This window comes from Crassostrea angulata, chromosome 8, assembly GCF_025612915.1.
Source record: "Crassostrea angulata isolate pt1a10 chromosome 8, ASM2561291v2, whole genome shotgun sequence".
Lineage (NCBI taxonomy): Eukaryota > Metazoa > Mollusca > Bivalvia > Ostreida > Ostreidae > Magallana > Magallana angulata.
In genome coordinates, this window is record NC_069118.1 from 37,540,946 (window position 1) to 37,551,255 (window position 10,310).

The following is a 10,310-nucleotide window of genomic DNA, read 5'->3' on the forward strand; positions in this document are numbered from 1 at the left end:
TACATAGGATAAACTCAAACATGCAGTAGACAGAGAGCGCTCTTTATTTACGGTCGTCAATCTATGTATACTGCAACACGGAAAATGTTACCAAACCAGATCCTATACAAATTGCTAGTTTTTTTTTTCTGTCTTTTTCTAGACAAATATTGATTTCCAGGCAGTTATGCAATTTGTTTTCCGTTTGAATGATTAAAACATACAGTTATTGAATTGAATTTGAAATTGATGTGTTCTTTTTTCTAGATAACGTTATAATGCTCGCATAATATACTTAGTATTGCAGTTAGCCGTGTGTCAATTTCATTTTCATTTTTGGAATTTATATTTTGACACTTATCAGTTTATCTTCCTCTTTCTAGAGAGGATGAAATAAAGTAACCATGTTAACCATTAACTTGTGAGACAATGTCAGGCTTGATTTGGAATTGATTGTAATTGACCAGTTGACCTGTCCTATTTTTTTCCTATATATCATGTCCGGGATCCGGAACATTCCAACTGGAAACGGGATCAAGGGTCCTATATCAATGTGCAACATTATCAGCATAAAACCTCACATACTTAACTCATTACCGGATATTAACGAATGCTGCTTTTAATTTGTTTTTAAGGAGTCATTCGGAGAAAAAAGGGGACCATTAGTAGAAGAATTCTTACAAGATGGATTGATTCTAGCGTTTTCACGACCCATGGCAAGCACATTAATTGCGCTATTTGTCATTATCTCCAAACGCACATATTCGAAACTCGTAAAAATTCTTTCGTAACTAACCATTTAATTGAAACAAAACAGGTTGATTTTTTTTTAAAAATCCGAACAGAAATTGCGCAAAATCGATAGGCAGCCATCATAGAGAGGCAAACACATCCGTTGGAAAAGTCATATGTCCTTCACATCAGCAGAATATTCCTATGAAAGGGTTTTGCGCAGCCGCGGAGCAAACGAAAATCGATTATCTCAAATGATAATACAACGATACTACCCAAGGCTTCTGAGCGCTGTTGACAGTCATTTCCATCTAGTGAGCTTTGCTTGAATGGCGTGATAACAGAGCATCAAGAATCGTTCGCCATGGAACGTTGTGGTTCAGTTTTTCTGATACTTACTGTGATGTGCGTTTCCTCTTGGTCACTCCAGACATCGGAGGTATGCGTCTATATATTTTCTCCGTCATTAGTTTATGGTAAATTAAGGTGTTTTATTTTTTTTTCTTATTTCAGCAGAACATGTGATGGAGAGGGCGGGGGGGGGGGGGGGTGTAATTGTTTGCTATCACTAAGGAGGCTGCATGGTCTTCCCATTTTTAGACTATTTTAACCTCCTGGAAAATAAGAGTTCTGTGTCAAATTATACAAACATCAATTTTTAAAGTTTATTCATTTCTGTTCTTTTTGTCCTTTCTTATAATTGTTTTATGGTTATTAAATAAATCATATTTTAAAAAAATAGGTTGATCTGTTGACAGTTCAACCCCATTAATCCTTTTTTAACATTTAAGGTTGTCTTATTAAACAGTTAAATTCATTTGATTTTATGTAAATCTTCTCTATAATCATATGTTGTCTGGATATATTTTGTCGTATTTTTCGCATTATTGCAACATGATTTATAATATGAAAAAATGTAAAATCGATTTTTTTAATATATTGTTGTGTCGAAAGGTTTATATTACAATACTCTCCACACACACAAACACTCAAACACACTCACATTGTGGTTTTTTTTTACGGATTCGAACAAAACACTTAATCAAGCGCCAGCGAAAGTCAAACCAATCCAAATTAAAACACTTAACTTAATATTGATTTTCTCTATCATTCAATCAGTCAACTGTATTCGATATACACTGTAACTTGAACCATGCTAATTTAACATGACATGTTTTGATGAAGATTTAAATTATTCCTACGTTACGTCTATGTAAATAAATTCGAAATCTGTTCTGTTTTTGATATTCTTGAAGATGTCATCTGCAGAAGAGGCCGCTGATGGAAAAGGAATTGTAACGATTTTAAATCTTAACAGTATATATATGTAAATCAATTAATTGTCATGGTTATTTAGTAAGTCAAGAATTGTTGCAAATATTAATCGAATACACCTTTAGTATTCCACTTGAAGTATTGCAATGTAATCGAACACACCCTATATTGAACGATCTCAAAGCACGAGCTTAGCATGACATAGTGTCTTATGTAACGTCCTTTAAACTCTTAGCTTTAGGGTAGTTAAGTGAAGGCGTTGGCAGTATGGATATTATTTTATAGGATAACGGTTGCACCTAAAGAGTGGTCAATAAATTATATAGATTTGCTACAGAAACCTTAATTAAACACATCTGTGAATATTAACATGATATCGACTTTAGTTTGTGAGGAAGGTATGACAATGTACCCGTTTAACGATATTACTAACCAATATAGTAACATTTGGCTTTTGTTTACATAAGTTTATATTTTTTGACGCATTATCCATTGATTAAATATTCGATAGGGTTGACTATTAAATGTAGAACAGACTTGAATAGATACTTTACTGCAATTTACAGATGATGGGAAAATGCAGTCAGTTACACTGCCCGATATTTAGAAATTAATAGACAAGATGTACGCGGAAAAGTTTGGCTCAGTTTTACGTTTAGTAGGTACTAGTATAACGTTTCCTCTTTGAGGAAGATTGACACCCTGACCCACCCACCAATCAGAGGTACAAACAATTTATAAAATGGTCGCATTTAATGATAAAGCTCCTTCTAATAAAAGTACCGCCTTAGTCCTAACTAATGATAACGAGGTACCCTTCTATGGTTTCTATGGTTTCAACTATCACAACAAGAATTTAAAAAAAAACAAACTTAATATGTATTTAACGACTGACTTTCCTTAAATTCAGAGAATATGTCGATCTAAGCATCGAAGAAATACTGAAGTTTGCAAAAATACTAAAACCCTACTGTATCAAATGTTACATATACTATATACATGTACATATAGATGTAAGTGTAAGGAGTTTTAAAACCTGAAGCTCAGCTTCTAAAGGTGCTCTGGCAGGAGAAAAAAATTGTCAAAAAAAAAATTATAGTTTTTGGATAGAAGGCGGGTTTTTATTTTAATAATTTATATTACATTAACATTATAGTTTTATTTTTTCCCCTGATTTCCTAAGAAGAAAAAATCCCAGATGGTTATTAGACTAGCTTGATTACTAAATTAACATGGCTTTATTTGCGGTATAATAAATGCACACCAACATTATTGTAGTAACTTATCAAGAAACAACCGTATGTGTTTGTAGAAATTTGGGGTTTTCCCCTTCTTCACTGATGATGGTATAGGAAATTGCAATATTAGTAATTCACATCGAGGGACATAAAATAATTTCCTATCACTAATAGACGTACATGTGTGTTTATAGGAAAGGGGATGAAATGAATATGCCAAGATATCATAATTATGGTTTTTAGTGTTTTTGATGTATGCTTTTTTCATGGACATCAAATGAAGAAACAAATTAGCTTGAAAACCAATATTGCTTATGTTTTACAAAAAAGTAATAGTTGTTATTGGCATGTTATATTAATTAGAGGAGATTGACTTCGGTTTTCTTGTACGGTGTAATTTAAAATAAAAGAGTATGTCCACAAATGATTAATCAAAGTACTGAAAGTATTGACATGTGCGAAACAGTGAATGAGATTTCATGCCCAGATGTTTGTTGGCTGTCATCAGCATGTTGCAATCAATCACAGATTAATTGAACTTCCTGCTGCTTTTTGTGATGTTATGAAATGTGCATCAAAGGGCGTTGCTACAAACTAATCATGCTTGTGTCTTTGTGGAAAAAATGAATAACACGGCTAATTTATGTACATGAACGTTGCAACCTTCAAAACAAAGTTGACCATCGCAGCAAATTAAAACACATTACCGGGAGGGGGGGGGGGGGGGGGTCAGTAAATAATAATGAAAAGTTTCGGACATACTAGTAACTGCAATTGCTAAAAGTTTAATCTTAATGTGGCACCATATGTCGCCAACGGCTTGACAGTACAGGGCAAAATGTTTATCTACATCTTTGTGATAAACAATATGTTTAAATTTGCACAGAAATATATCCCTAACCCTTATTTCACCGTAAAGCTGTACGAATGCATGCATCATTGACTAAACTGACGGTAATTTTACCTAATTTACTCAATTAGGCCCCATTTTCCATTCTACTCTATCTGACCCACACTGGCTTACGTGATTAAGACAACTGTTTGCATTGAAATTTATTCAGTGTTGGGAGATTTTAAGTACACTGAAATAACACAGATGACATCAAACTCTCGTGACCAATCTGTTGTTAAAGCACAACCTCTCCAAGGATGTTTGGTCGTCGAATCAGACAAATCAGATAATTTAATAATCATAAGCTAGCTCTCTCTCTCTCTCTCTCTCTCTCTCTCTCTCTCTCTCTCTCTCTCTCATTCTCATTGTATTCAGAACGTTTGATTTATTGTTGCATTAAGCTATTGATTTTTTTTAAAAAAAATCCATCTCAAAGCTTAATATCTTTTATTTCAAAACAAGCCATTTCCCCTAATGGGTTTTTTTTTCCATTTCTATAATTCATAAGTAATATGAATTTTAAACCTAATCATATTTGGTTTGTTCTGGTGTCAATTCATCATAATAGTTCTTTTTTTTTGTTTCATCTAAATGAAAATGGAGCTAACATTATTGTAAAAAAAAATGTTAACGAAATCAGACAGAGTGTTTTAAATGTTAATTTAAACGAAATAATAAACAGGCAAGAAGATTAAAATTTACTTAAACATGAAATGATTTCTTTTCTGTTTTTTTTCTCCTCAATGTTACTGCCTTCATGCTCGCATGAATCACCAAGGAAAGCATTTTATTGTTTAATTAATTGCCCTCGGGGTTCCAGAATTTTTCCTCACGAAAAAGAGAGGGAATGGTTTTAGTACAAAATGATATCATTGCTTGCTCTTCTAATTCTACGACGCATATAATATCCAGAATCAATTTCAGAGAAAACGTGCCAATCAAAATCAATAGAAATGCATTTCGTCTGACAGTGTTTGATATCAATGAAGTCGGTTTGTTGTCGGAACAAACCCCGATCCGTGTATTGATATTTGTGATGAATATTTGATGGAATGTTTAAATTTAAATGGGAGTATCAGGTGATAAAACCATGGATCCGTTCTTGTTTGGCTTTAGGTACTTTCAGTTGTGGATACTGGAATTTCTCTGTTACCAAGAGAATTGGAGTCGGAGATAATACTTGAATCAGTCAATTTTAATTGCAAAAGAAAACGTTTGCTAAATTGATACACGATGCCATGGAAACTGAAATAAACATTATGTTATTGTAACTTTATGAAAAGAAGATATTTATTCAATGTGCATATAATGAACAGCAAGCAGCATTTTTTTATCGTAATATACAATCGTGTAGGTCCATTTGTTTTGGGGTTTTTTTTGACTGCACATAAATCGATTATATATAAATTTTTCCGAGTGCGATAATTATCATGAGATATATTTCATAGTGATGGCTGTAAGGTTGACATGCACAAATAGTTACACACAAGGGGCTGTTTCCTTATCGTTAAGATAAGAGAATTGTGGTTGGTAAATGTTTGGAATGGAAATGGAAATTTACATCATATTTTCCGCAAACTCCGATCACTTTTATTCCACTGAGCATATTCTATTGTAATAGGGTCTGTGGTTGCCCCCCCCCCCCCCCCAAAGATTTCTCTAAAATTTTAAAGCCTTTAAAGTAACGATACGAATTGACAGTATTTCATATTTTTCGTTAAACATACAATATGATTGGTTGATAAATATTTTAATTTTATGGTATGAAAAACCTTGCTGGGTGACGAATGAGATTGTACATGGCAGAACACTTTATGTATGAATAAATAAAATGGTATCATTGTACATCATTACGGCACCCATCTCTGGTATTGAAAAAAATACCCATAGACAATGAGTGGGATGCCGAAATGAAATCTTTACAAGATTGCACTCTCTTTATACCTTTACATTGAGCTAGCTACATGTACCAGTAATTGTCTTATATGTATAATTATATCAGCATACATACAAATGTCTAAATCATCGAGTGATAATTTTTTTTACCTTTTCAGATTCGTTCGTTACAAAAGAGGTCGTTGGAAGTAGCTGATCAACTTCGTTTAGAAAACGAATTAAAGAGAGTTAAGCGTCTTCAAGAAGATGAAGAATTGTCAAGGGTGAAGCGCTTTAAGGACCATGAACTCTCGCGTCAAAAGAGAACAAACGAGAACGGCGAAAACGACGCTTTAAAACGCGTCAAACGTCTGAAAAGGGCAGTTCTGGAGAAGAAATTAAATGAGGAAATCGCACTTCATCGGATGAAACGAGGAGAGAAACATGCGTCCAATAAACTGTCAAATAGCGAGAACACGAAGCAAAAACACAAAAGCGTCAAGCAAGATTTTAAGAAGAAAAGAATGGAGATGGCAATGAAGAGGCACGGGAACTTGGGGAAACATCGCGTCATGAAAAAGGGCGACCCGAGATTTCATCACATCCCACGTAACGGCCATTTACGTCACCGGATGATGAATCGGGGGAGATTCCACGGAAATGACCGTAAGCATCATATGAGGAACATTCTTAAACGCCATCATGTTCAACATCATCGCAGCGACGTGAAAGAGCCAAAGCGACATATCAAGAGGAGTTAACTCTTCTTCTTTTTTTTACATATGTGTTTAATGTTTAATGTTTAATGTTGTTTTGACATATTTCTTAGCTGCTATTTTCCGTGAAAGGGTCTCTTGTCAAGCGCACATGTTATTGAAAAAAAAATCTTTACAGAAATGTGTGAAATTTGGTATGCACACGTCTTTTTTATATCAGTTTGTACTAGTATATTTTTATTTTAACGCAAGCACGAAGTTCACTCACCACGTCCAACAGACTTACATTTTTTTTATATCTCTTTTTCATGTTATATAGTCCGTGTAATTTTATTTTATTTAAAATCATTTTATTAAAAATAAACAATTCTTGATATAGTTGGATTTTTTTCTATCTAATCTTATTCAGAATACAAGATTCTCTTTCTGTGTTTTTAATGATTGTTTTTCACAAGTTTTCCAAATTGTTCTTTAAACCAGGTATTATTCGCGTGCTATAATATTTGCAAGGTGCGCAAGCAGCAGCCTCCAATCGCTAATATTTTTTGTTGCCAACCATTGTTCTTTTCTGTATGCAATGAAGAAAACAGTGTTTATATTATCCGGCGTCGGAATTAACTGCGCGGATCAATTCTTATATATATAACTGTCGAGTGGCGTAGATCCATTTGCTATCAACTGATAGAACCATAACAGCAATGTGACATACTACATGTAGTAGGCCTTTCTGTTTCCTTGAAGGCCACTCAGCCATGACTCTTTGAAATCGACAAGATTTGTCTGGCTTTTGAACTATGACTACGCAATCTGTGTATGTTTCACTTTTGACCAACGTCATTTTTAACTTGTTTTGATGCAATTAAAAGATAATTACATCCTAACGGAAGTCTAAAACTTTGTTAAAATGGTTCTAGTTGATGCATTTGATACTTTCCATACAGTATATCATCATTGCATAGTACATTTGTATATATATTATTTCATCTGTCGCAAAGAATGAAAGATAAATTATATTTGACTTATTAACATCTTCAGGAAATGTAATATTTATACAGCAGGGTCAAGGTTAAACGTCATCTTCCCAAGTCAAGGGTTTCTGATCTGCTCCGCTTCTCACAAGCCAAAAAATGTAGCTCTAAATCTCCTGACACTTTCACAGATATATGAGGACGGTTCTTCTGGGAAAGGTGAATTAATCTCAGTTTTTCACTAAGAAAAAAAGCAAAATCGATTCAAAACATGCAAATTCATTAATTTCAATTCAGTATTGAGAGAGTCGCAACCTTATTAGTTTTGCCTAATATAAATGACCTGTATATTAAGTTGATATAGTAATTGGAGTGAGTCGATCAGCAAAACAGTTTGAAGCAATAGAACTGCATTTGTGAGCCTTGAGAGTCGCTGAAGTGATTTTCAATACATTGATTATAAATCCGCGTGTTCCGAAAAGTTTCAGACATTGCAGACATATCATGCACTATCGTTTCTAAAGGAGAAAAAATCCTTTCACAAATACCTTGACAAGCATAAGAGAACAAAAAAGGCTAAAACAAAAATACAAACTTCGCAGGACCTCCAAACCGACTCGTACCTTATATTCCGATTAAAACATCCATTTATTTATTAATAAAATAAGAAAAATATATTTTGCTCCCCAAAATAAGAGGGGCTATGACCCCATGGAATGGATTTTTTTCGTCGATTAAATATTTGTTAATTATATATTTTACATACAAATATAGTGTCAATGAACCATTAATATTTTTGAAAATATGAAACAAAACATTATATTGTTCTTTCCTGCATCTACTTTGCACATCTGTACATGAAATGACTACTATATGAAAACAGCCCTGACAATTACTACCATATCATTTAGCATGTACATGTATAAAGATTGTCACTAGATTTATCAATGTTCACCATAGAACAACAAACGGAAGAAACAACGAAAAAATTTTGAAATTCAAATTAATTTTGTTTTAAGTTATAAATATGCAATAAATTTTCAGCTGTTTTGGTTGTTGAGAGTACGTATGTATAGTATATTTGTATTATACTCTTATCAGGCACATATAGCATCGGGGGGGGGGGGGGGGGGGGTAGGTCTGGCCTCCCACTTTTTCTCGCGACAACTAATTTTCTTTAATTTACATATAAAAAATTTAATCATCATATGCATTGAGTTGCCCCCCCCCCCCCTCTCCTCCCCCACCCCATCCCCCACTTTTCTGGGAGCATGAAACAATTGGAATCAAATTAAGAGTGAAATTAAAGCAATACATATACTAGTACTACGCCAGCCCTCCCCCACGGATTAGGTTTTTGAAGATTTTGAAAATCTTTTTTTTTTTTGGTCAAGATTTTTTAGGATGAGTCTGCCCCCCCCCCCCCCCCAACTTTCAAAAACGATGCTACATGTACGTGCCTGATTATTGTACACATACAAATACCGTTACGGTGGCTTTGTTTTTACCATCTCATTCTTGACCTAATGACAAAGTACGCAACATGCTAAAATAATACTACTTTGGAAAGTGGATACTACATACATTTATACAAATAAATGCATGGTTTCGGTGAAGGGTAAAGGAAGTATTAGAGTAAAGATTCGTTTCAGATCTGTTCTTCTGAAATGCCTAATACAAGAAAAATAATCAGTCGATTTTTTCAATATAAGAATCAAACTCAAACAAATATATATTTACATTACAAAAGGCTTAGAATTGCCATACAGTTCAGCATAATTAAGTATCGAATTCTACTATTTTCAGAGAATATTCCGTCGGATTACATGGGAACCAGACAAAACAGATTAAAAAGAAGTGCCGCGAATTGATTTCTTCTAGCGCCGCAGTATTAATCTGGTTCAAGAAAACGCTTGATGTTCGTTTCTCGTTTATAGAGAACATTAATTCCCCTGTACTCATTAGTTTCGATGTAGCGACGCGAGCAAATTACTCTCAACATAAAAAGATTGAGATGGGGGAAAAATAAGGGAGAAATGTCTCTGTCTTCTAACAGTGGGAGTGGTAATTTTCATATTATCTAGAGACGAGGAGACAGGAGAAATTATTAGGTAATTTGAATCACAGACGTCGCTGTCTTGGTATTATTATTACGCTAACTGTGTGGCAGGGGACATCACTCTTGTTACAGGAAGTGCAAGGGGGTGAGAGAAAAGTACATGTAGCACTGCTGATTATATCATTATGTAAATGTTGATTTATTGGGTTGTTTTGAAGGTAAGGGTAGTAGTATCTATAAAGGAAATGTTGATAAGACAGAGAAAGTTTCGAAAGCTATATATCAAAATAATGGACAATGTTCGTACAATGTACATAAACAAATAGACTATTACAAAATCTTTTCCAATCATTTTGTTTTAAAGCAAAGTTTGATCAATGTTTTTTTTATTCCCCGTTCAATTCGAAAGAAGGTGGGATTTTTAATTTTCTGAACGTTCTTCTGCACTCAAGATCAGTGAGCAACAAAAGCAATGGACGTTTATTGTACCATAGTTGTTGTTGTGATACGTAACCTTCGAATTGAAATCACATTTGAATTTATTTACTAACTGCATTATTTTCTCTTTGTATTAGA

The 10,310-nt window shown here is 33.9% G+C and overlaps 1 protein-coding gene across 1 annotated transcript; it reads left to right on the forward strand.

Annotated features, from left to right (window-relative positions):
* The first annotated feature begins 968 nt into the window (after positions 1-968).
* Positions 969-7,083, forward strand: LOC128161321 (uncharacterized). The gene is made up of 2 exons (XM_052824580.1): positions 969-1,150; positions 6,171-7,083. The coding sequence occupies exons 1-2, from the start codon at positions 1,076-1,078 to the stop codon at positions 6,750-6,752; spliced, it is 657 nt and encodes a 218-aa protein (XP_052680540.1). The 5' UTR covers positions 969-1,075; the 3' UTR covers positions 6,753-7,083.
* Positions 7,084-10,310: the final 3,227 nt, after the last annotated feature.